The 26,731-nt window shown below is 53.5% G+C and overlaps 1 protein-coding gene across 4 annotated transcripts in view; it reads right to left on the bottom strand.

The window, feature by feature from the left end:
- Nucleotides 1-26,731, bottom strand: part of Kiaa1755 (KIAA1755 ortholog) — a 36,520-nt gene extending 9,789 nt beyond the window's left edge. Inside the window, exons 1-9 of one of the 4 annotated variants that reach the window (XM_015480755.2) lie at nucleotides 26,610-26,731; nucleotides 17,309-17,506; nucleotides 12,120-13,464; nucleotides 11,459-11,656; nucleotides 7,063-7,186; nucleotides 4,683-4,776; nucleotides 3,773-3,859; nucleotides 2,074-2,190; nucleotides 70-168 (exon numbers count right to left, since the gene is read on the bottom strand). In XM_015480755.2, coding sequence (XP_015336241.1) covers nucleotides 70-168; nucleotides 2,074-2,190; nucleotides 3,773-3,859; nucleotides 4,683-4,776; nucleotides 7,063-7,186; nucleotides 11,459-11,656; nucleotides 12,120-13,464; nucleotides 17,309-17,506; nucleotides 26,610-26,612 — 2,265 coding nt within the window. In that variant the 5' untranslated portion in view covers nucleotides 26,613-26,731. Of the gene's footprint in view, nucleotides 1-69; nucleotides 169-2,073; nucleotides 2,191-3,772; nucleotides 3,860-4,682; nucleotides 4,777-7,062; nucleotides 7,187-11,458; nucleotides 11,657-12,119; nucleotides 13,465-17,308; nucleotides 17,507-20,260; nucleotides 21,701-26,609 lie in introns of those variants that run through there. The other 3 variants (XM_048810959.1, XM_048810961.1, XM_048810960.1) reach the window with 3 other exon arrangements.

Raw genomic sequence — 26,731 nt, 5'->3', positions numbered from 1 at the left:
CCCTCTGTCCCCTTCACTGAGCCCGGGGTCCGTGAGTCTGGGGGTGGTGAAGCTCCGCTCCAGGCTCACCTGCACCCCCCCAGGGGGGTCCCCCTTCTCCAACGCCTCGATGGAAGCCCGTAGCAGAGCCGAGGCCTGGCGCAGGTCGGCAAGGAAAGGGTCCATCTTCTGCAGGACAGAGGCCAGGGCGGGCTGTCAGCCTGGGCCAGGCGGGAGGACGCCCCCCGCCACCCAGGAGGACCCGGGGGCATGAGGCAGCAGTTCCCAAGCTTCAGATGCCTCAGAATCATCTGGAAGGATAGTGAAATGGACTTCCAGGACCCGTGGTGCCTTGTAGACAGTCCCCAGGCCACATTACTGCTGCTGGCCTGGGAGCTGGGGGGACACTTTGGGAACCACTGGTATTGGGAATGAGAGAGGGAGGAGAAAGAAGAAAAGAAAGAGACGCTCCCAGAGCCTTGTGAGGAGAGGGAGACAGGAAGTAAGAGGACAGGATCAGGGGGACATCCTTGGCTTGGTCCCACTTCAGCCCAGCTCTGCCACTCCTAGCTGTGAGACCTTGGGCAAGTTACTTAACCTCTCTGGGCCTTCTCTTCCTCCTCTGTTGAAATGAGGGCCACAGGAGTTCCTGCTTTGTAGGGTCGAGTGAGGATTGGATGGACTCACTTGGGAAGCCACTTAGAATAGAGCCTACTGGACATCGTCATCGATGTTGGATTCTGGGTCTCCGGGTCAGATTCATTTAAAGGAAAGGTCTGACTGCTGAAGTACAAATTCAAAAGCCCCCGGAGAAGGGAACTGGGAACCTGGGGATGAGTAGGAAAGGAGATTCCTCGGCACATGTCACCTGAAATCGGAATGTACAGTCACCGTTGGGGATCTGTGGGGGAGTCCAGGACCCCGTGGACAGCAAGCTCCACAGGTAGGAGTCCTTATGTAAGGTGGCATGGTGGTGGCACATAATCTGTGCACATTCTTCTGTGTGCTTAAATCACCCGACGTCACCTAGGATCTCTGCCACGCTGGAACCCTCTGTAAACAGCTGTTTTGCAGCGCGGTTTAGGGAGTAATGACAAGGAAACAGCCTGTGTGTGTTCACTGCAGGGACAATGTTTTCCCCCAGTATGTTCATTCCACAGCTGGCCAAGCCCAAGGTGGGGACTCCAGGGTGTGCGGGGCCACCCACTGCCCGCTCCAAACCAGACGTGATTTTGAAGAGGCTGCCTCCTGAACAAACAGAAACCGATGGGAGAGAGGGTGACCTGACCCCAGGGAGACTCAACAATGTCTGGGGACACTTTTGAGTGCCATTAATTGTAGGGAGAGGCCACACACACCGCAGGGCCACTAAACACACCAGAGTACACAGGGCAGCTCCCAACAGAGAGGAACGGCGGCCGGGTGGGAACAGGCTAAGGTGGAGCGGCACTAGGTGGGAGGGCCCTGGGCAGTGGCAGGGTTTGTGGGCAGTGGCTTCTCCATGTTCTGAGCGGAGGATCGGGGCTGTCCTGGGGAACCCCTCCTGGTGTGTCCTCAGGTGTTAAATTGGGCAGAAATGCCCCCTCACAGGGGTGTGCTGGGAGGGATCGTGGCTTGCAGGAAGGAGCCGAGCACTGGCCGTTCCCTTATTTCCTACCCCATATAGGAGGGAGCTCCTCCGCCTCCCCCACAGACCTGCAGTTCCCTGAGTTGTGTAGGTCTGCAGAACAGACACCTGTCATTTGTTTTCAGCTAACACATAGCTCTCAGCATGTGACAGACACTCACCTAAGCCCTTTACTTATATTAATCCAGTTCACACAAAAACCCCATGAAGAGGTACTATTGTTTCCCCTTGCATTTTTGCTGATGGAAACCAAAGCTCAGAGAAGGTGAGTAACCTACCCAAAGTCAAACAGCCAGAGCTGAATCAGAACTCAGGCAAGCTGGCCCTGCTGAGCCCTTACTCATTCCACTCTCCATCTTCAAGGTAAACATCCGTTTGAACCTGACAGGGTTGGTGGCTCCGTGGGGCAGGATTGTGAAGGAGAGAAGAGAAAGAGGGACAGGGCTAAAGGCTGTAATGGTAGACACCTGGAAGAATTGCACCCACTCGCTGTGACAGTAGGGGAGGGGGCCTTCCAGGGCAGCTGGCAGCTGACTGGGGTCCACGTGGTGGCTGAGGGCCTTCAATGAGGTCAGCACCTCCATCTGCAGACAGAAGAAGTGAGTCAGGAGGACCAGAGGGTTCACTGTGGGAACAGACTTTGAAAAGGTCCCACCTAGATCCCTGCCCCGGCACCAGTTCGTCTTCCAGAGGGAAAGTGCAGAGTTGCTCTCTGGGCACCCGATCTCTCTGGAAGCTCTGATCAATCACCATCCAGAACCAGACCCGGGTTAAGACAGCAGCTCCACAGCACTGGGACGGCCGGTCGCTGGCCTGTGCCTGAGGCAGACATCACTAATCAATCGCAGCATTTGTTCCACCTGAGCTTGGCTCTTTCCCAGCTTTTGGGGGGCAATCACACAGACTGATTGCAGCGGGTCCTGTGATAAGCCTTCCCTAGAATCCTTGCATTGTTCTCTAGTGACCTGCCAAGGCTGATGAGAAAAGCCACCAAAGCCTAACAGTGTCCCCAAAGATCTGGGGAAGGGACAAGGTGACTGCTTCTCCCAGGCATTGAAGTTTCAGACCTATCCTGGGGACAGCTCTAGATACCCAGGCTTGGGGTGGGGTGGAGTCTGCAGGGTTTGGGGCCCATCTTCCATCCCTGATCATCAAAGGGGGCTGTGGATCAGCAGCACCTTGGAGCACACTAGAGACGCAGGACCCCAGGCCCCACTCAGAGCCTAGGTTTTGACGAGATCCCTAAGAGATTTGTCCTGCCTGGGTCCCTGACCTGATACCAGGCCACTTCCCACAGGGCAGGCGGCTCCTCAGCGTAGGAGTTGTTGCTGAGAAACCAACCTCCACAATCCAGGCACACCCAGGGCTGAGGAGTACAGCCTCCAGCTCACACTGTGCCTCTACTGATCAGGAAGCAGGGGCCTTTTGAACCGTTTCTGAAGTGGGGCAGAGGCTGGGGTACAGTACTAATTAAAGGGAGCTCAGGGCTCTCCTGCCACGTTCCCAATCAACTCCAGCTGTATTAATTAGGGAAAGAAGCACAATCAGAGCCAGGCACAGTGGTGCACACCTGTAATCCCAGCGGCTCGGGAGGCTGAGGCAGGAGGATTGAGAGTTCAAAGCCAGCCTCAGCAACTTAGTGAGGCACTAAGCAACTCAGTGAGACCCTATTTCTAAATAAAATATTTAAAAGGGCTGAGGATGTGACTCAGTGGTTAAGTGCCCCTGGTACTTAACCAAGTACCAAAAAAACCCCACAAGCAGAGCCGGGACAGCGTGGATGAGGCCCTGGGCCTCGGGTCAGGAGATGCTGCTCTGTCTGGTTTGCTGGGTGGCCGTCTGCCTGATCTCCCCATCTGGAGACAAGGGATGGCCTGACTAGGCGAAACTTCAAGTAGGTTCCATGTCACGTGCGACTCCCCGTCACGTGGCAGTGTCCACCAGGAGTTGCTGGGGTAGCCAGAGGGAATGATCCAGTGATGGTTTGGTGATGTCTGCCACAGAGGCAGCCTGGAGAGGGGCAGCCCCAGCCCTCGCCCTTCTTCCCCTACCCTAGATCATTTCAAGGCCTGACCTGTCCACTCTGCAATTCTCCATCTTCTCTACCCCCACTCAGCTCCAGCCCAACAACCCCCTCCTCAACTGCCCGAGCGGCTTCCTGCTCACCTGGACGTCAGGTAAGGCCTGCAGCTGGAGAGCATCCTCCTTCTCCCCCAGGAAGAGCAGGCTGCGGAACGGGGCCGGGGCCAGAGCCTGTCAATGAGAACTGCTTCAGGCTGCTCTGCCCGAGCCTCCCCTCAGCCTCCCATCCCTCTATGGCCTCTCCCGCCCTGGAAAGACACAGGCAAATGCGTCCCATAGTGGCCAGGGTGGGAGTGACTGCGTGCTGTCTGGAGGGAGGAAGCACTCCAAGTGCAGAGAGCAGCAGGCCCAGGCTGCGCTGCAGGCTTCCTGGATGCCCTACCCCACCCGCCTCAGTCTGCCCGTCTATGAAGGAGGGCTCAGACCTGAGCATGTGGCAAACCTCCACCGCCCCTGCTGCCCGGGGTCAGCTGGGACTCTCCTCCCTCCTCCCCGCTCTGGGATGAGGTTTTGGTACCCGAGGCTAAGGCAGTCGCAGCGGTGCCCTTCCCTGGCCCTGGGATTCTGTAATGGCTGGACGTCTGAACCAGAGAGACACAAGAAACTTGCTGGACTCTGGGGAAATAATCTCTCACTCTTTTCTGCTGGATGTAAGTGAGAGACCATGGGAACTTAGAGCTGCAGGGACCCTATGGCCGCCCGAGGGGGGGTTGTCAGAGATGGCACCCTCCCAGGAGGACAGGGCCAGAGATGGGGAGAAGGGATGGTCTGGTGACAGTGTCGGAGCCCTTGTATGGAGACCTACCGAGCTGGATTGGACTCCTGGCTTGTCCAGCTACATGAACCAATGAAGTCCTTTTGACTTAAAGCTCATTAGCCCTGAGCTGTTAGCAGTCCCTGGTTCCAACCCTGAGCCTGCCGCATGCTCCAAGCATGTCAGAGGCCCCAGGTGACCCCAAGGCTGGCAGGGCTGGGGCACTCTGTCTGTATTCACCTGGGTGGCCTGCAGGGCGCTGACCAGATCAGGCTGTGGGGGCTGATTCCTGGCATCGACCACGACCACCAGCCCCTTGGCTTTATCTTCGGGCCTGTGGTTGGAAAACAGTATGATGTCTCGCTGGGCAGCCCTGGGGGCTCTCCAGGTGGCAAGACCAAATGGAAGGCCGCAGAAACTGGCTGCTGGGAGTCTTGACTCAGTGGTGAATGGCCCACCCTGCAGGGCCAAGCCCCAGGTCTCCCTGCTGGAAGCCCCCCCTTTCTCTTCCAGGAGAGCCCACTGCCTCTACCGCAGGCCCCCGCACTGGCGCATGCATCCTCTCCCAAGGCCCAATAGTCCTAAAGATAGTCACTTATAAAGTTGGAGTGGGTCACCTGAGGTGAAACCTCATTTAATTCAAGAATCCCACTCCCCCAGGGGTTGGCTTCTGGTTGGTGGAGGCCAATGAGTGACCCGATTTCTCTGGGCAGTGACTGGTCTAGATGGAGATCATGTGACGTATCTCTGCCCAATGAGATGAGAGGGCAAATTCCCTGGGGCCTTTGGAGAAAGACATTCTCTCCTTTGAACAGTTCTTACAAAGAGCTGTGAGGCGGAGACTCAGACTGATACCTTTGCTCATCAGACCAGACGTTTTAAATTGCAATCGGTTCCCCATGGCCAACACACCCCTGGGCTGAGCTGACGGGGGCTACGCTCCGTCGTTTACACCAGGACTTCCCAGACTGGCCCGAGTGTCCGCATTTGTTAAAATAAGGATTCCTCATCCCACCTCCTCCCCTGTCCCCCCGAGACAGTTGGCAGCAGGTACAGGGTGGGTCTGGGTGATTGCAAGTGCCCTTGGTCACTCCGATGATCAGGAAGGTGATCATAACCCAACTGCCTCAACTCTTCCAATCATCCAACTCACAGACAAAACCAGAGGTGGCCCCGTGTGGGTGCTGAGCTGTGGCATTGCCTTTAGTATCTGGTGACCTAGACGCGTTCTTGTACCTCTCTGAGTCAATTGAATAATAATGGTACCAGCTTGAGGGGGCCTCGTGGGGACAGATGAGGTCATTGATGTCATGCACCCAGCGACTGTGCACCACAGGAGAGATGTAATTTTTTTTTTTTTTTGCAAAACTTTGCCATTGTTACTGTCCTAAAAGGGGAAACTGAGGCACAGGAGGCAAAGCAGTGGCCAGCAGGGAGAGTCTCTGGGAGGTGACACCAGGTCCCTGACCTCCCGTCCCACACCTTGCCCGTCTCTGGCTAGGCCCCTGCCGGAACAGTGACTCATTCCAGACCTGTCTCTGCCCGGAGCCTGGAGGCCCCTCGAGGACAGGGCCTGTTGGGAGACTCCTCAGGTCCCCAGCACCATCCAGCATAAAGCCGGGCCCTGAGCAGGTGTCTCACCAATGTTTGTTCAGAGCACAAATGGAAAGGCCAGCTGTGCAAGGGACCAAGAAGTCCCCAAGGCACAATTCCCTCCCTTGACACTGGGACCCCCCCTTGGTCCTCAGAACCCACTGGCCATCTCCTTCTGTCAGGAGAGCCTCAGAGAGGAGAAGGTACTTCCCCAAGGTCACACAGCAAATCAGTGGGACACCAGGCCAGAGGAAGAAAAACCTCAGTGGCCAGCAGGTGGCAGTACTGACTCCCTGAATGAAAGAAGGTCCCCAAGGGTGCCCTGGGTCCCTCACCCTACCCCCCGCAGTGAACCTTCAGGTGGGGTGGGGGGTCTGTGCACAGTCCCAAGGCTCCACTCTAAGGCTGCCCTGGCTGGGGGCTGGTCTCAGAGGGAAGGACATGGCTCTTCCCAGCCAGGCGGACATGGAGTCTGAGGACGGGGGGGTGGGGGGTAGCAGTGAGAGGAAGGGAGTTGGAGACCAGCCTGGACCCCCACCTCACTCACATTCATGCTTTAATTCTCTCCCTCCTCCCTCCCTCCCTCACCCACCCCTTCACATTTTCGTCAGATATTTATCTTTCAGATGCCAGTTCAATTATCACCTCCTCAGGGAAAGCTTTTCTGATTTGCTAATTGAAAGGAGCTCTCCAGGTCCCTCCCCCACACTATAACAGTGGTTCTCAAAGTGTGGTCCCTGGTGTGACCAGGTGACCGATCAGAAATGCAGCTCCCCAGGCCCCCCACCCCAGACCCACTGAATTGGAAACGGGAGGTGGGGCCCAGCAATCCGTTTTCACAGCCCATCAGGGGAGTCTGAGGCGAGGGGTTCTCAAGTTCAAACACCAGGGACCGTCAACGTCCCTCTGTTTCTACACCATGTTCTGGAAAGTCACCTGTCCATCCCTCCCCCCCTCCACCTTGGGAGTCTCCCCGTGGCGGGGTTGAGAGGGTGGAGGTGGAGCGGTCAGGCGGCCCGGCCCTTACCTGGGGATGCCGCACAGGTAGGAGAGCAGCTTGGTGACCTCGGAGCCCGAGCACCACGGTGCCTCCCAGGCTGCCTCTGCGGTCGACACCAGAAGCAGGGGCCGCCCCTTCCTGTCTCGACTGCCTGGAGGACAGAGGACACCCTTGAGCAGAGCCCTTGCCTGTGGGACCCCCTCTGTGGCCTCCATGCCCGTCCCCCTGCCTGGAATGCCCTTTCTCTCCTCCTTCTGTGAGCTGTGAACCCCTCACCCATCAAAGACCCAGCCTAAAAGTCACTTCCTGAGAGCAGCCTTCTCTGAACCCCTCTCCACAGAGGAGGTGGCTGACTCCCCTGGGACCATCCTGCGGACAGGGGACCCTGGGAGGCAAAGCCTGTGGGGTGAGCTCTGGATTCACAGGGACAGGGGCTCCCGTCCTGGCTCGGCATGGACCCTGCGTGTCCTGGGGCAAGTTCCTGCATCTCTCAGCCTCGGTTTCATCTGTTCCATGAGACAAATGAAACTCCGAGCTGATGAGGTTATTTTGAGGATCAAGTGAGACAGTTCCTGAGAGACTGTCACACCAGGGATCCCCGAGAGGCAGCTGTGCTGTGAGCAGCGTCTCTGTCCCCTTCTCCAGCCAGGCTGTCAGCCTTGGGACCTTGGCAGGCTGTGTCCTGCCCGGGGATCTGGGCTGGGTGCCTCACTCTTCCTGTGGGGGTCATGAGGCCAATGAGGACACAGGGGGAGGGCACCGTGAAGAAAGAAATATCTGTTCAGTCACCACGTCCATGTGGCGCTGTGTCCTGTCAGTCCCAGCAAATTGATGCATGATGTCTCCCCTTGTGGCCTCTGGCCCAGACTGGCTCCTCTGTCCCTGTTCCCTGCCCTCTATATAAGCATGTCCCCCACCCTGGGTTCTCACAGCAAACACAGGCTTCTGTCACATCCTGCGAGACTGAGCCGTGCAGGGAGTACCCTGGGTCAAGCTCTCTGCTGCTTCCCGGGGCTCAGCACGACACGGGCTCACACCCTCCAAGCCTGGGACCAGTGAAGGCAGGGTTAGCATAGTGCTTCCCAAATCCCGCGTGCCTGGGGCTCTTGCCAGAACTCAGACCGTCACTCAGCAGGTCTGACTCTGCATCTCCTCCAAGCTCCAAGGTGAGGCCCAGGTTGTTGGTCCCTGGGCCACACTTTGAGTAGCGAAGGGTCCGAGCACCCAGGATGTTCTGTCATTGGAACACTGTGATTGAGACTAATTCATGTGACTTGTTTCCCATCAAACTCTGCCTGAAGCAGGGCTCTGCACACAGCCAGTGCTGCCTGAGTTGAATAGAATGACAAGCAGCTGTCCCGGTGATTTGCTTTTGACTGGGCCAAGGAGACCTCTTTGCCCCAAATGTTGCCCTGGCCTGACAACTGGTGCCAGAAATGCCATCACGGTCACCTCAGAACCCTAGATTGAAGTTGTGATATCCACCCTGGGTTCTGCATCTCAGATGGAAATGGGAAGGGCAGGTTGGGACAGGGGTGGGCAGGGGGCTACCCACAGCCACCGGAAAACCTGTTGTACCTTTTGGCAGCATTCTGTGCCGAGGGTGGGGGAGAGATGGCAGATAATGGAATGAGCAAGCAACTTAGGGCATTCACACGGGAAACAAGGGTAAATGGATTCTTAAACAGAGCACCACGGGGCTGAAATGATGAAGACCAAAGGTCCAAGGCAGGTCTAGAGCACTGAGGTCTCAGGGCGAGGCCAAGATCAGGGACCCCTTCACTCTCTTTGGCATTAGGAACGAGAAGTCACCGGTGACCTGGACGAAACCTGCCTCAGCGTCGAGGTGGGGAAGGAATCCTGCGTAGAGTGAGTGGAGAGGAGAGAGGGTGCAGAGACAGGGAGCACGGCCACTCCTGGGTGGAGTTCCCATGTGAGAGAAAGAGGGGACAGTGACGATGTTGGGGCCTGAGGGGGTCCTGGTAACCGGGCAGGGCTCCGGGTATCCTGGTGCTGGTGGCAACGGAGGCGGGAGGGGGACCAGGTGAGGTGGTGGAAGGGTGTCTCAAGTAGGGAAAGAGGAGCAGTGCCCCGGGGGGTTGGCCTCAGATAGGAACACAGAGGACAGTCCCCAGAGGTTTGCTGCGTCTGTAGCCTGGATGTGGTGGGCAGGTGACTACGGTAGCTCAGTGAGACCCGAAGGAAGGTCACCAGCTGAAAGTGCAGTTGGGTATGGGGGGGGGGGGGCACTGACGGTCAGAGGAGAGAAGTCACTGGCTCAGGACGGTGAAAGGTCACTCAGGACCCAGGGTGGAGGAGGGTCCATGTGACCCACCAGGTGGTGTGACTTTCCCAGCTTTGTCCAGTGGCAGGGGTAGCAGGTGGAGAGTTTCCGGGGCTTCTCCAGGTAAGGGTGAAGGGGACAGAGAAAGGCAAGGGAGTCGAGAGCCATCGAGAGGAAGCGATTATAAGGATGAGCGGGGCGTCTAAGCTGCAAAGGAGCAACCGAGGACATGTTGGCCACTGGGGGGAGACAGTGAGAAGGCGGCTGGGAGGATAGGTTGAAGTTTGGGGAGCAGGAGGATCCAAAGATAATTAAGATTGGGGCCGTGGGTGAGACAGTAGAGTAGGAATCTCAACACTGAAAGCAGGGAGGGAGCAGCTAGTGATGGGGGATGGCCATGGGAGTTGTCACTGGGGGACAAGGACAGGATCCCTGGAGAAGAGAAGGCCAAGGGCAGTCAAAGGCGGGAGCAGAGGAAGCATCCACATGGGTGCTGTTCACTCATCATCATGTCCCTTCTGAGCACATACTGTGTGCCAGGCACTTGGGACCCAGCTGCGTGTGCTGCAGTCCCCAAGAATTACAACACAGGTAATGTAGCAAAAGTGACAAGGAGCCAGGTTCTTTCTGAGGCCCAGAGAAGGCAAGCTACTTCTCCAAGGTTACCCAAGGAGCTGACCATAGAGTTGGAACTGAAACCAAGTTCTTCTAACCCTAACCCTAACCCTCCATGAACAAAAGCCGAGCTCTTGGAACACGGCAGCCCCAGAGAATGGTGAGATCCCTGTGGGCAGTTCACATGGGAACAAGCGACAAAAGTTCCAATCAGAGTGACCAGAAGGACAGACAGTGCCCACCAGGAGCTGTGAACCAACAGGTGGTGCCCAGGATCCTGCAGAGATGTAGAAATCTCTGAAGGAAAATAGAATTGCAGGAGAGTCAGTTCCCCAAAAGCACTGAGGTCTCCGGTGTCCCTAGACCTTGGCACATGCTGTTCCCTCTGTTTGGAATGCTGTTCCAACACTTCACCTGCTCACTGCCCACTCACACTGTACAATTGCATTTTATATCACTTAACTTGTCCCAGCAGAAGCCTGAGCCAGGGCCCCATCTGTGCTCCACAGGGGCTGGACTCCTCATGGTTCTAATTCTCTTATGTCAGGTTTTAATAAGCTGTTGAATTTTCTCTACCACTAGAATATAAGTTTCCTGAGGACAGACAGCACATCAGACTTGTTCCCTAATAAATCCCCAGTGCTACGCCCAGAGACTCAGTTAATATTTACTGCACAAATATTAAACAGAAATAATAATACTTTCAGTATTGGATATTGATAATGCCTCACCCAAAACCCTTTGGTAGGCAGAGGACTCATCCCCCAGAGGCTGGAAGTATTGGCAATTAATGGCTTATAGGTGCCTCCTTCTCAAGAATTGCCCTTGGCTGAACTAGATCACTGGCTTACCCTGCATCTATACCCAGGATCAGCGTGCAGTTAATGACTGACAGATCCAGGATCAGCCTGCAGTTATTGACTTCAGATCCAGGATCAGCCTGCAGTTATTGACTTCAGATCCAGGATCAGCCTGCAGTTAATGACTACAGATCCAGGATCAGCCTGCAGTTAATGACTGACAGATCAAGGATCAGCCTGCAGTTAATGACTGACAGATCCAGGATCAGCCTGCAGTTAATGACTACAGATCCAGGATCAGCCTGCAGTTAATGACGACAGATCCAGGATCAGCCTGCTGTTAGTGACTACAGATCCAGGATCAGCCTGCAGTTAATGACTGTCATTCAGGCTCCAGAGCTCCCTGTGGGGGTCAGACCACAGCTTGCTCATCTTTGTCTTGGGCTGCACTTCTAGGGAACCCAGCTCTATCTTAGCTGCCTCACTGAGATTTGAATGGATGGGCAGGTGAGTAGATGGCTAGAGGATAGATACCTAGGAATTGCTTTCATCTAACCCAAATCCTTCCCTGGAAAGGTGAGGAAGCAGGCCCAGGGAGGCTGGGGCTAGAACACTGGCCTCCTGGGCTTTCCCGACCTCCTCTCCACCCACCCGTGTCTGAGGACGCTCTGGGACTTCCAGCTCCCTCCCGTCTCCCTCCGCTTCCCCGCTAGTCCCCCGGGACCTGGCAGGCATGCTATCCTGGAGTGGAAAACCTCGACACCCAGGGCTCCAGTCCTGGGCACAGGCCCAGGGGACTCTTCCTGCAGGCTGGGGCCTCTTCCTGGGTGGCCTTCAGAAGGTTCCGAGAAGCCAGCCTCTCCCCCAGTCTGTGGGTCTGAGTCAGCGGGAGGGCCAGATGTTTTGGTGTGAGTTGTTCCATCTGGGGAAAAGCAATAACAAAGTAAAGGATGTGAAGCAGAAGATGGATTTTTCTGAGGCGAAATGTTTTGTCTTCTACCCTGGAATGGACAATAGAGCTTACATGTATTGACCTACTACATGCCAGGCCCTGTGTAAAAGCCTTATTTCTAGTATCTCTTTGAACCATTAAAGCATCTCTATCAAGTAGATGAGATCCCCATCCCACAGAGAGGGAAACCTGAACTCAGAGAGGTTAAGTACCTAGCCGAGGTCACACAGCCAGTGCATGGCAAAGTTAGGATGTGAACTTGGGCAAGTGAATCCCAGGCCCATGAGCCTTCCAGCCCTAGCATGCTACACTAAACCTCTGAAGCAAAGCCAGCCCAGTGGTCCCTGCCCCTCACAACCAGAACCACCCTGTACCCCGGTCTCAGAGTACACAGATGATAGCTCCCTGTCCAGCGGAGCACGGGGCAACTTACCTTTCCCTGGGGATTTGGCTCGGGAGGGTTTAGGAGGGTAGAATGAGCACAGGGCTCTCCAAGGCCCATCCTGCTGGAGCGAGGCTTTCTCCGCTGGCACCGGGGATTGCCTCTGCCCTTTCAAGAAGGAGACTTTGAGTCTGGGAATGGGAGACCTGGAGGAGGAGGTGTTTCGGCTGGAGCGCGTCATGGGCTGGGGATGTCTCCCACTTTCTTGCTTGGTCTTGTCCATATTTGTATCAGAGGCTGGGGCAGCCGGGGCAGCTGGGGACAAGTAGGGAGAGGACGTTTGCCTTGGTCCAGGGCTGGGCTGGACCATGGTCTCTGGGTTTCCCAGAGGTCCCTGTACCTTGGAGGCAGCCATCTGTTCTGAGACACCTGCCCTGAAGCCAGAGTCACAGTCTAGTGGCTCCCCGAGGACATTAAGGCAGGGTCCCTGGGGCTGTGGGTCTGAGTCGTGGGCAGGCGATTTGCTCTTGATCTTCCTCCTAGAGCCCAAAACACAGGGCTCCTCCTCGGAGCTTGCTGGCTTTGCACAAGCCCATTTTCCCAAGGAAGGGCCCCGACTGGACTCAGAGAGGGACAGTAGTCTTTCGGACAGAGGAATTTCCTCAGTTCTAGATAGTTCCTCCAGTGCCCCCAAAGTACAGCCACTAGGTGTCCCCAGCTCCTTAGTGGGAGACCCTCCTCTGCTCTCCTGGGAAGGGTCCAGAAGAGCCACGTAGTCTCCTGCCAAGCCCTGGCTATCCATGTTGTCCATCCTGAGGGCCACCTCCCCAGGCCTGGCTTGCTCCACCTTGATGAGGCCTGGATACTTGTCCCCAGACGTCCTGCCCCTGCTCTTGGCCAAACTCGGGACAAGAAGCATCTGGCTGCCTGGGGAGCTGGCCTGGTACAGCTCTTGGGGGGTGCCCAGATCCAGTGCCTCTAACTGCAGGGAGCCCCAGGCTGGGGAGGGGACATTCACAGCTGGGGGTCTGTCATCCACAAACTCTGGGCTGGCGATCTTAGTCCAAGGCACAGGGGAAATCCCATTCTCGGAAGCCACCAGGCAGTTGTGTAAGGGACTTCCCTCAAAGTCACTGTTGATGGCCTCCAGCCACTCTTGGGTGAAAATCACAGGGTAGGATGACTCGGGAACGGGCTTCTTGTCCACCGTGCGGAGGTCCAGGGAGAGGCGTTTGATCATCATGCAGACAGACTGCTCCTCCTGGGGCTCGACTTGGAGGTAGAAGTCACCCTGGCGCAGCAAGAGGGGATTGAGCGGTGCCAAGTGGACCACGACCTCGTCCCGTAGACAGAGCGGCCAGCCCTCGTGCAGGAAGAGGCAGTGGGAGTAGGGGCCCTGTGGGGGAGGACGTCACAGAATCAGGACCCCAGAATCCTCAGCCCTGGACCCGCTTCCTGCCCTCTCCAGATGAATCCGGAACAGCTTGGGGATGGAGACGGGAAGAGAGGTACCCAGGAGCCGCACTGAAGGGCCCTGGCTCTCAGGGCTGTGCGAGGGTTGACTCTGCCTCACTTGACCCTGACCTTGAAAACACTTTCTAGACCACCACACCAAGGGACAAACGCTGAGAGCCAGGCACGATTTGCAAAGTGTTTTTTTTTCCTTGAAATCTTCTTATCTGACTCACGTACCCTTTCCTCCCCATCTACACAATGCTGCTCCCCACCAGCTCAAGCCCTAGGACCGGGCTGTAAAGTCAGAGCGATGTGGGTTTGAAGGTATAGATCACTAATTTGTGCAAACTATTTAACTTATCTGAGCCTGGATTTCCCCATCTGCAAATAGGAATAATTTAAAAAATTATGAATATATATATATATAATTTATGAAAGTCAATACACTTTTGCTGGCCAGTGGGCGGAACTGGAGAACACCATGCTAAATGAAATAAGCCAGGCTCCGAACATCAAGGATCAAATGTTTTCTCTCTTATGCAGAAGCTAGAGCAAAAAAGAGAGAAAGAAAGAAAGAAAGAAAGAAAGAAAGAAGGAAAGAAAGAAAGAAAGAAAGAAAGAAAGAAAGAAAGAAAGAAAGAAAGAAAGAAAGAAAGAAAGAAAGAAAGAAAGAAAGAAAGAAAGAAAGAAAGAAAGAANAAAATAAAAGGGAGATCCATAGAGTAGAGGAAGGGGACTGAGAGGGAGGAAAGGGATTGAGGGGGAGGGAGGAGGGACAGGAAAAGGGGGGAAACTGTGAAATGAAATTGACCCAATTATGCTCTATAAATATACCACAGTGAATTCCACATTTGCATGTATCTATAAGGGGTCAAGTTACAAAACAAAGAAGGAAGGCAGGCCAGTGGAGTAGAGGAAGGGAAACAGGGAAAGGGAGAAGGGAGAGAAGAAGAGGTCCTAGGGACCGAAATGGTACAAATTATATTCCATGCATGTATGATTCTGTCAAAAGGAACCCCAATATTATATATCACTACAGTGCACTTATAAAAACATTAAAAACAAAGCCAACGCAATACTTAACATATAATATGCAAATGCTCCCTAAATATTAATTTCCTGTTTTTTTTAAAAAAACTTTTTGTAGTTGTTGATGGACAGCATGCCTTATTTTATTTACTTACTTCTGAATGCAGTGTTGAGGATGGAACTCAGTGCCTCACATGTGTAGACAAGCGTTCTATTACTGAGCCCCATCCCCAGCCCTTTTTTGTATTTTATTTAGAGTCAGGGTCTCACTGAGTTGCTTAGCGCCTTGCTAAGCTGCTGAGGCTGGCTTCAAACTCATGAACCTCCTGTCTCAGCCTCCCGAGCCACTGCACCTGGCTCCTTCCCTGTCCTTTCGACAACACTTATCTTTAAAAAAAAAAAAAGGTGTGGCAATTTTCAATCAGAATAAAAAGTAATTTGCTGTTTTATGTCATCCTCCAGTTTTTAAGTAGAACAGCAGCAGAGAGAAGCAGGAACAGTACTGAGTGAGAAGACAGGAGATCTGACCTCGCCACTTATTTACTAGATGACCTTGAAAAAGACATTCCACATTTTCATTCTGACCCAAAAGTCATTCTGGGGTCGAATGCTCATTATTTGTTTGTTTATTATCTATTTAATTTCCCATTAGCAAGTAAGGACATGGCTAGGTGAGGCAAATCATTTATAATTTTTTTTTTTTTAAGAGGAGAAGGTGCCAGAAATTCTCTGAATAGGTAGATAAGGCCTGGAGCAGACCTGACCTGGACGATCCCCTCCCAGCCAAGCCCCCCTGTCTACCCGTCTGTGCCGACCAGTGTTCAACAGAGATGCTCAGCGGGGACAACAGTAACAATGTCCCCTGAATGGACAACAGGTCTTTCTCCACCTGACTTTTGGAAAAGATTCTGAATCCCGTGGATGAAGTAAATCCCAGACAATTTTGCACAATTTGGACATGGGTGCAAAAGACCCGGAGTTTCCTGGAACTATTAATTGGGGCAATGGTGAGAGCTGACCATGTTTGCGCCCCCCCCACACACACACACACAGCATGCTGCCCTCGCCTTCTCATTAAACAAGACAGAGGAGTCCAGCTGTGTTTTGCAAAAGGCAAAGCACCACCGAGGTGACAGCTCTGCTTGTCCCATTGGACTCTCCCAGTGATGCATGGTGCGGCTGCTCGGCATTATTGTTCTCATTTACTCACAAGGAAGTTGAGGTTCAGCTCTTCTAGGTTCACAGTGATAGAGCTGGGACTTGAACCTGGGCACCTGACCCCAGAGACCTCCTGTGGATCCCACATCGCTCCCGCCTGCTCTGCAGTGACATGAATTTGCCTGTAATTATGGTCAAATTAAATTTGCCTACAATTAAAAAGTAAAGATGTGGACAGGCTGTGACCTTGACACTGAAAGAGCTGAGGAAGGGCGCAGTGCAGATATGGTTTTAATGACCAAATACAGGAAGTGACGGTTGCGAAGCTCATCAGGGAGGATGGGGGAGGATCACCATGAACTAATGCCAGCATGTGGAAGCCTCCTGATGTCTCCAGAGACACCCTCCCTCCTACAAGGCCAGTTCCTGTGCACTAAGGGTTCCCATTTACCAGGTGCTTGCTGTGTGGCACAGCTGGGAGGGATGATCTCTCTGTTTTTGGTTCCAACCATCTCCATCCTGGTTCCTAAATGACACACACAGTCCCCACCCTTATGCTTTGCTCCTCATGAGCTATGTCCCTGACAGGTAGTGAGCAAGACTGGCCAGGGGTGGGGGACTGGTCAGGGGTGGGGGTCTCAGGCAGCACGTATTAAATAACAGTACGGCAGGAAGCGGTTGGCAAACCAGTGATGGGTGTGATGCTGTAGGCATCAGAGGACTTGATCTTCTTAGGGACCCCAAGGAACTCCCCATCCTTTTTTAAAAACAGTCTCATCCCCTGACCAAGGAGGTGGGTATATGACTTCATCAATCCTGATGCCCCCATTCCTTTGGCCACAGTGATTGGTTCAGGAATGGACATGTGACCCAAATCTGGCCAATCAGGATCCTTCCTTGAGATTTTTTTTTTCTATGTGCAGCTGCTGAGGAAAAGTTAGTTCATTTTCCTTTTCCAAGGCAGGTTGATAAGCCTAGAGTTTCCCTGAGCTGCAACCTTTGGGAAGACCCAGCTCTTTAGAATGATGCTGAAAAGCAGAGAAGCGGAAACTGAGGGGTCTTCAAGGGTAGCTCAGGTCTGGTCTGAGAGGGGACTCTGTCATTTGTAGCCCATAAGTTTTGCCTAAAATTTTCTTTTTCTGTTTTTCCATGGAAGAGGCCCCCCGGGATCTATGTTTGAGGGGTTTCACAGTTGAAAGTGCACATTCTAATGACGCAGGGACTCCAGGAGAGCTCTGAGGCATTCTCTGTAATCTCCATGGAAGTGCCCCACTTTGGCCGAGGCAGCCTGGTGATGGCCAGGATGCCAGGCCCCAGGCAGGCTCCTAAGGACCAGGATCCCCCCCAGAGCCTCTCTGCAGCGGTTCCTCCTGCTGCCACCAGCACGTGTAATTGACTCCTAGATGTCAGAGGATAAGGGGCAAGTGACCCTCCTGCTCCACTTGGGAGCTGACAAGCAATGATATGTGGAAAACCATCCATGTCCTCAGCTCTTCTATGAGTCAACACCCCCCTCTGCCCACCTGCTTTTCTGCTCCCCTCCAGCCCCTGGCCCTCTGGGAGAGACTGTCCCTGGCGCCACCGCCCTCCCGACTTACACAGGCTTCTTCGCGAACTTGCTCACACAGGCGTTTGGCAGGGATCAGGAAATTCAAGAGGAAGCTCAACCCGTCTCCCCGGAAGTCAGAGTCCAGGAGCCGGAACACCTGACCCAGGACCGTAGGTGCTGTGGCCTCAAAAGGGGGATAGAGGCCAGCCAAGGCATGCTGGATGGCGGCATCTAGGGATGGAGGGTTCTGGGGAAACAGAAGGAGAGGATGAAAAGTAATGGTAGCAACCACGACAAGGGCAGTGGGCACTTCCTGTGACCTCCCAGGTCTCCATGACTGAGCCCCTGCTAATGCTGCCTGCCACTCCTATCCTCTCCCCCTGGCTCACACCCCACTCAGGGGAGCTTCCCAAACCTGCTCCTCCTCCACCCCCACCCTGCCCAGGGACGTCCCAACATCCCGTCAGACTAGGAGGCCAGAATCCACGTGTTGAGCTGCCCTCTCCTGCCACCAGCCTGTCCCCTGCTCCTGACCGAGCTGGGTCTCCACCACCTCTTCCCGGGAATCACCTCACTTTGGATGCTGACCTCGGGCCCTCCTCCCTTCAGAGACCTCCACTGAGGCCCCAGAGTGACATTTCTCACATGTCAGTCCCCTGCTCAGCGTTCCTCAAGGGCTCCTCATTGCCTTCAGGACACGTGCAGCCCCCGTTCCAGCTCCCCGACCCGGCTGTGTGCAGGCCCAGCCTCTCCATGCCTCACCACGATGGCACAGGTACTCTCTTGTCCCCTCCAGGCCTTTGCCCTTGCTGTTCCTTCCTCCCGAACACCTTCCTCTTCCATTGCCCCCTCACCTGGCCAGCTCCTTATTCTCTAAGGCTCAGGTCAGCCCTCGTCTCTGACCTGGTACCTGCCTCGACCCCAGAAGGGTCAGGTGTCCCCTCCTCTGTGTCCCTATCATAGCAGTTCCCACTATGATTTCTGGATCCCTAGGAGTAGGCAGAGTAGCCCTCAAAGATGCCCACCTCCTAACCCCTGGGATCTGAGACTGGGTCACTTAACAGGCAAAAGGGGATTAAGGTTGCAGATGGAACAAAGGTTGTCAATCATCCGGCCAGAAAACCCAGAGAGTCTCCCGGAGTCTAAAGTGGGCCCAGGATACTGAGAAGGGTTTGCAAAAGGGGGAGAGGAGCCAGGTGGGGTGGTGCATGCCTCTAAGCCCAGTGACTCTGGAGGCTGAGGAAGGAGGATTGCAAGTTCAAGGCCAGTGTCAGCAACTTAATGAGATGGATTTGAATGAAAAAGAAAAAGGTCCAAGTGGTAAAGCACCCCTAGGTTCAATACCCAGTACAAAAACAAAAAAAAAAAAAAAAAAAGGAGGGGGAGGGGATAGTCCAGAAGACAGAGGGAATGTGACTGTGGAAGCAAGGTCAGAGAGATGCCAAGTTGCTGGCGTTGAAGAAGCAGGAAGAGCCAGGGAATGTGGGCAGCTCTCTGTAAAGAGCAAGCAAAGGAATTCTCCCCTAGAGCCTTTAGGAAAGAATGCAGCCCTGCCCACACGGTGGTTTTAGGCCAGCAAGACCCATGTCAGACTTGGGGTCTACAGGACTGCGGGGCTAATAAAGTCTTGCTGCTCTAAACTCCTGCAGGTGTGACCATTGGTGACAGCAGCAATAGAAAGCCAGCACAGCGCACGCTGGCTCCGATTCACCCCTGGGTCCTCCACACCTGATCCAGGGCCTGGCACAAAATAGGTGCTCGGCAAATTTGGAAGCAGGAAAATAGTCTTCCCTGAACCACATTTTTTTCTATCTGTAAAACAGGCAAGAGGAGAAGGCCAGAGACTGTCGACTGTCAACCGTCTGCAGCAAGTGGGTCCGCGGGCTTCGATTTTCTACTTTTAAATAGTGTAATGGAAGCCATTCTGGTTGCCCCTGACTGACCCCAAGCTCTGGTCCATCAATTGCTGAGGTGCGAAGGGAGATGGAAATAAAGATCCAACATAGAGCTTATTTAGGAGAGGGGCCCTTTCTATAAACGAAGACCCCGAATACAAGGAAATAAAAGAGAGACTTTGAAGATGGGGGGGGGCGGGACGGAGGAATGTCGCAGCCATTCTGAAGGAAGGTGGACCTGGCACTGACATGGCAGGGGGCTCTCAGGGATGCCCGGCTGTCAGGGACTTGGTGCCAAAGTGCAGGAAGAGCTATTTGCACAGCGAGCTGCAGAGAGGGGTCTTCTGGGTGGCAGAACAGCCCGGTGTCTTCTTCCCACTCTCCCAACCCTCATCAAGCAAGGTTAAACCCTGACATTTGTCACCCCACACAACCCTGAGGACCACAGGAGGAAGGATGGGAAGTCAAGGGCGGCATCTACCCTCTGTGAATACACACACTCAATCATTTAGGCTGGGACCTTGGCACTCCTGGCTTCTATCTCGCTGCGCAGCCTTGAGTAGGTCCCTACCCTCTCTGGGCCTCTTTCCTTACATGCAGATTGAGCTAGGCTGCCTGTTTGTCTTGTTTTGGACACTTCCCAAAGGCTCGGCCAGTCTCTTCCTTTCTCCCAAAGCCAGACTGCAGCACATTAGGGAGGCGGTAAAGACATCTGATCGCCAGGGGAAGGCTTCCTAAGTCTGCAGAAGATCAGAGAACTCTGAAGGGATTGTCTGACCACGTGGTTCCTGGTTGTTAAGTTCTGGCCAGAGACATAAGTGAGGTCGTCTGTGTAGCTGACTGCAGTGCTTCAACCCCTAGGAAACAGCGGGCCAAACTCTCCTCCCTCTTGGAGCCTCGGTTTCCCCATGTGTAATCAGGATCCTACCTCCCACCCTGCCCTGATCGGAACTGCTCTCTGGGAAAGAGGGGGGATTGATACTGAGTGAGCCTGCCAGGCAAAGCTGAGGTCCAAGTTCCTTTCCTGTTCCTTTCTGAGTCCTCTACTGTCACCCCAGGGACAACAGCAGGCTCCAGGCACCCACTGTGCCAGGCCCTCAACTCACGTTCTCTGGCTGACGCACACAGGGAACAGCGCCATCCCGGACAGATGGGCGGACGCAGTCCGTGTCTGGGCCTCCAGCTGTTTGTTCTGCCTGGAGGCACCAGCCCCAAGGGTGGCCTGCCCAGCACCCTGTCCTTCCCTGTCTCCACCGTGCCTCAGGAAACTGTTTACTTCTGGAAGAGCGAGCCTGGCAGACTGAGGTGCCCCTGGCTTTGACAAATTGGCTCTGCTCACCACACACTGTAACCATTTAAGGGGCAGCCAGCAAAGCGGAGCCCGTTCCAAGCTCCCAGGACTCTGTGTTCTTGGCCAGCACGCTACCTGCTCCAGGCCTGAACCCCAGGGGCTCATCGGCTGTCAGGGAAGCGCACAGGGAAAGGGGAGCGTTGGCCACTCGCCATCCCAATCAGCCCAGCCCAGGGCCACAGGAACCCAAACACGTCGGCGAGACGTGGAGCCCTCGAAATGATTTCCATGAAACTTAATCGACTTGTTTCCATTAGTTCCCAGAGAGGCTGCCTGGCAGGACCCTTAACTGTTCCCGGCAGGAGAGAGACTGAACAAGGGAGCTAAGTCAAAGCTGCCGCCACCTGCCCGCCCCCCTCCGCACTCCAGGCCAGAGAAGGAGCCCACCTGTGCCCCAGCAGACGCTGACATGTGCTCTGACTTGGGGCCATTGTTCCTACTGACGTGGGCACCTTGTCTGTGCTGGGACACCTAGAAAACTACCTACTACAGACGCTGTGTCTGCGCAGGGAGCAGCTGTGTTCGTAGATGTCTGTTTTCATGTCTTTGTAATGAGCCTCTATTACTGTTGTATTATATTTTTATCAAATAAAACAAATAAATAAAAAATTTACAGGACTATACATTTGGACCTAGAGACGGACTTCTGTAACCATTATCCAGAACAATACGCAACAGATTTCTGCCACCCCACAAAGAGGCTCCTTCATAGCCAAACCCCCTCCCCACATACTGCTGACGGGTGTAGATTTTTTAAAGAAAAATTTCCATACAGTGTGATCTTCAGAGTGTATGTGAGCCTAGGAAGAGTCCAAGCGGCATTCAGTAAAGTGTTCACTGTAGTTACCCCGAGGGCGGGGGGAGGGGGGAGGGCAGGTAGGGGCAGTATTTGAATTTTCTTCCTAGTGTGCTGCGTTTTCAAATTGTTCTATAATCAGCTCCTATAGCTTTTATGATGGGAGGGTGTGATTGCCTGTGTTTGAAAGGCTGCCTGCCTCCTTTTTTAAATGGTCTCTCCAGATGTTGTTAGCTGGGCCTTCAGAGACGTGGGCTGAACCTTTCTTAAAGGTTCAGTTTATCCATTTAGTCCAACAGGCGAAGGATTTAGCATCACCTCATATGAGAAGAGCTGAGGTGGGTGGGAGGAGCCCCAGGGCTGCCTTCCACCTGGGCAGAGATGCCTGGGGAAGGTGAGGTCTGCCCCCGACTGGCCAGTGAACTGGACCTCGGTCCCCCCGCCCCCCCGTAAAAGGGAAGCGCTGAGCATATAGGTCTCCAAGGATCCTTCTTCTGGTAGGAACATGCTAGAATTCAAAGCAAAATCGGGTTCAGGAAGGTTTGGAGCCAGAAGGTGGTTTCTTAATGGGACCAGTTGACCTTAGCTGGTGAGAAAACTTCTAATGATGTGTCTTTCTGCCTTGGGACCAGGGAGACCTAAACCAGTAGCCATAGACTCATAGGTCTTCAGGGAACCACCAGGTTATATGGAAGACAGAAGTGGTCTAAGTCGAGAAAGCAACCCCTCCAGCCCTTGGAGAGGGGCCCCTGACAGTCACCGTCCCCATCAGGGAAGCAATAGGGAGCCGTGGGGCCTGGGGCAACACCCATTTCATCGGCATCAACCACACGTGGCTGTGGCCCCTGTGCCTGGATTACAGATCTTTTGGTCAAACCTCTCCAAACCCATCTGTGAGCCAGGTGCAGCCCAGCAGGTATCGGGTTGTGACCTCTGGACTCAACTACTGGGGACACTCCTCATGAACTGGCCCAGGCTGAGGTGCTGAATCCAGCATTTCTGCTCACTTCTCAAGTTCTCGCTCACTTCCAGCTGAAACTTTCCCTGCACTAAGCCCTTTTTTAATTTGGGTGTGGGGGCAGAGATATGAGAGAGAATTGGCTCTTTATTTAAAACAACAACAACAAAAAAAAAAAGACTTTCAAAACTGAATAAACAGCCCAGACACAGTGAACCAAGAAGCGAGCAGGCCCCAGAAGACCCACGTTCAAGTCCAGCTCCACTGTGTACCGCCTGAGTGACCTCCAGCAAGGCACTTCGCCTCTCTGAGCCTTAGTTTTTTTTTTGTTGTTGTTTTTTTTGGGGGGGTTACCGGGGATTGAACTCAGGGGCACTCCACCACTGAGCCCCATCCCCAGCCCTGTTTTGTATTTTATTTAGAGGCAGGGTCTCACTGAGTTGCTTAGCACTTCACTTTTGCTGAGGCTGGCTTTGAACTCAAGATCCTCCTGCATCAGCCTTCTAAGCCACTGGGATTACAGGCGTGCACCACCGCACCTGCCTTGAGCTTTACTCTTGTATCTGTTCCTTTCTCTCCCTCTCCCCTTTGCCTCTGCCCTGGGGTGCGCCATCTCCCACCCAAGCCACACAACAATAATTGCAATGAGCGCTGCTTCTTACAGAAGTTAGTCTCTGGAGTCAGGCCCGAGCCAAGCAATTCCCATGATCATTGTATTTTATCATCCTAATAATTCTATGGGCCGGGTATTTTGTTCCCATTTCACAGGTTGAAAAACTATGGCCACAACTTTCCTGCTAATAAATGGCAGAGCTGGGGTATAAAACTGAGAACCAGTCCAGGTTCCCGTCTGCCCCCACTCCCCCAGTGGCCTTTCTCACACAGAGATCCAGATTGGGCTGATGCTTGGAGCCACCAGTCAGCTCCCAGCATTCTTGTCCTACTTCTTCTAGACACACTGCATGCTCTAGCCAGGGCTTTCTGGTCATCAATGGGCCACACACAAGAGGTTTTCTTGCATATCCTCATTTATTATTTGCTTGATAGAGATTTATGATGATTTGTTTAGTATTTTTCTTTTTGTCTATTTGTTTGCAATTTGAATTTATTTTTATTGATTTTCATGTGTTTCTGCAATTTAAAAACCCCCTAACGCTCATTAAGATGAAAAGCTGTAAAATAAAAAATGGTCACCCAAGTGCCACCTAAAATCTCCCTGCTAGAATCCAAGGTGGGGACCCCAACTAAGGAAGGGCTGCCTGGATGCGGCCCTGCCTCTGCTCACCCTGCACCCCTCCCTGGACTGAGCAAGCTCCTATCTATACTTCAGAGCCCAGTGGTCTGCGTTGCTTCTCTTGAGCTTTCCAGGACACACGTGGTTCCAGGAAGAGGGGCCTCCCACCACCCATCAGACAGCTCAGGACCCTTAGTGAACAGGCCTGCACTCCCCAGGGACCTTGAGGCCACGAGGGACTGGCCCACATAGGGGCTGGGTGGGGACCACCATGTAGTAGGTTCCTTGGCAATGTGGAGTGAATTGAACCGGATTTGAGCAGCTTTTCTCAAAGTGTGGGATGGAATTGCAGGTGGCCCACAAGACCATCTTGGGAGGACTCGGACTTGATGTGAAATCACAGCAAGAAAACTACTCCAGTCCTCTCCAGGCCTCCTGTTGACACCCAGGAGAAAGCCTCATCAGGTGTCTGATATACCTCTCAGATACCTCATCATTACTCCCCTTAGCAGATGAAACCAGTCCTCAGGCGAGGAAGGGTCCACGGTCAGCCTCATCCAGCCATAACCCACTAACACAGATCTGCCCTCATTGCATAGATTTTTACAGTTACTTTTTATTTATTATATATATATATATATATATATATATATATATACACACACATATATATATAAACATTTTTTTTTGTACCAGACATTGAATTCAGGGGCCCTTAACCACAGAGCCACACGCCCAGCCCTTTTTTGTATTAATAATTTGAGTCTCACTGAGTTGCTTATGGCCTTGCTAGGTTGCTGAGGCTGGCTTTAAACTCATGATCCTCCTGCCTCAGCCTCCCAAGCCACTGGGATTACAGGTGTGTGCCATCGCATGCAACTTTTACAATATTTGGTCAGATAAGTGGATTCATAAGTTTTTCCACAGATACTGAAATTTGGGAAGTGTGGAAATGGATAAGCCCTAAATCCCTTTACTGTAAGAATCTCCAACACTGAGCTGCCCCTGAACACTGGACAATCATTAATCAAAGCATTCCACAAAATTACTACTGTAATGAAGGCCATGAGGGAGGAGTCTCTGGCAGGCTAGAGCAAGGGCCAGGGGAGTCGGGAGGCTTTGCTAAGATGATACTTGGGTGGAGACTTCCGGGATGAATAAGTATTCCTTAGGTAAATGTGCTTCTTCTCCTAGCAGGTACAGCTTGTATAAAGGCCCTGGGGCAGGAGGGAGCATAAACCATAAGAGCTTCTAAACCAAGGCCTGAGTGGCTGGAGTGGGTAGGTAAGGCCAGAAAAATGGACAGATTATAATCTGTAATACATAAAGACAGAAAGGTAGGAAAATCTGCCCATTGTACCCAATGAAGAAAGAGATGTTGAGTCTTTGAGAGGCCCAGCCCAGTGACTGACCCTTAATCTAAGTATCTGGGGTTTGGTGAGGGGTGTGTGGATTCTAAAACTAATAACTAGATTAGGTCCAGCCAGGAGAGGTGGGCAAACACCCCTTGTGCAGGCTGTGGCTTGGGGTGGCAGTACAGCTGGATGCAGGTTTAGAATTCAGCCTGCCCTGACTTGCACTTCCTGGTGGAGTGACTTTGAATAGTCACCTAAGCTCCCAGAGCAAAGGCCCCCGCCTGTGGGGTAGAGATATCAGCAATTTACTACTCCTAAGAGTTGGTGTAAAGCCTAGCATAGCAGCACATTCCTGTAACCCCAGTGACTCAGGAGGTAAGGCAGAAGGACGGCAAGTTCAATGTCAGTGTGGACAACTCAGTGAGACCCTGTCTCAGAATAAAGAATAAAAAGGATTGGGGATGTAGCTCAGTGGTAGAGCACCCCTGGGTTCAATCTCCAGTTGCACACGTGCGCGCACACACACGTACACACACACACACACACACACATTGGTGTGAATGACCTGAACTCCCACGTACATAGTGGAAGGTCTTGCCTGTAGGGAGAGGTAAATAACAACTAGTTTGTAATGGTTATTTTCAAATAGCTCCAAGGGCAATGTGTGTCAGTGTGTCCTGCTGGTGCAATTTAGGCACCTGTTTATATATATATATATATCTCCACATTTTGGCAGCATGGGAGAGCAGGTGGACAAGGGTTGCTTATACGAGGAGGCACATGTGTGGAGCTGTGTGAGTCAATGGGAGTGTGTTGGGTGTGCTCCGTGTGTGTGTGTGTGTGTGTGTGTGTGTGTATGTATGTATGTACCCACTTCTGTGCAGAATTCCTCTGTGTGGGTGTGCACATGAGTGAAAACCCACACAAATTCAGCCTGATGGATCGCAGTCGAGGCGTTAAAGCCCTGGTCTGTCTTCACAGCCGCCTTCCAAATCCCCTGATTAAGAAAATGGCTCCTGTGAATCTGCCTGGGGCTCCTGGGCCTGTCTGGAGCTGAGCTGGGAGTCTTTGAAAACAGTATTTTCTTTCATTTTCCGTTTCCAGATTCTGGCACAAACACACGTACATAACTCTCCCAGAGTGTCCCAGCCTTCTGGAGGTGCCAGTCTGGAAGGTCCAGGTGTGGAGGTATTGCCCTTCCTCTGCCCTCCCAGCCCCAGGTAACCCTCCCCCAGTTCCTCCCAGAGCACCCCATGTCAGGACATTGGACTTTCCAGCCCTGGGTCTAAAACAGCAGAACCATTCCGAGTTTGGGGAAGCAGTCCCTTTTGCACTCTGCACCACGAGTCCTCCCTGCCCTGTTTTGCTGGGCCCCTCTCCACCCAAACCCCACGTTGGAATCGTGCCTAGCTGACCATCTGCCCCACATCTAAAATGCAAAACCACCCCAAGCTTTGTCTGAGGCCCGGCGAGCTAGGGTTCAAGTTCAGCTCTTGACTCTGGGTTGGGACAATAGGAAAGTTAACACATCGTCCCTTATTCCATCCATCTCACGCCTGGAGAAGCCCAGGGAGAACTTGGCCAAGGAAGGGACCCTGCAACCCCTCAGACCCCACCCGCGCTGGGGCTGGGGCGGTTAGGAGTGGACTCCTGTCCAGGCACCGAGGGTTGTCCCCGCTGTAAGGGTCGCGGCACCGCCCAGGGGCGCCGGGGTTAGGGGAGAAAGGAGCAAGCGGGGTGGTCCAGCCTGGGCAGCGTTACCATGGTGACGGGACCGGCGCTCCTCTTGGCTCCTCTCCTGCGCTCGGGTCTGTGGGTCAGGGGTGCTGCTTTCCCGTGCAGCCGCCAGGCCTAGCCCCGGGGACAGCGGGACTGGCCGGCCC

This window comes from Marmota marmota, unplaced genomic scaffold (assembly GCF_001458135.2).
Source record: "Marmota marmota marmota unplaced genomic scaffold, marMar, whole genome shotgun sequence".
NCBI lineage: Eukaryota > Metazoa > Chordata > Mammalia > Rodentia > Sciuridae > Marmota > Marmota marmota.
The sequence above is the reverse complement of the archived record's forward strand: the minus strand, read 5'-3'. Positions and strand labels throughout refer to the sequence as shown.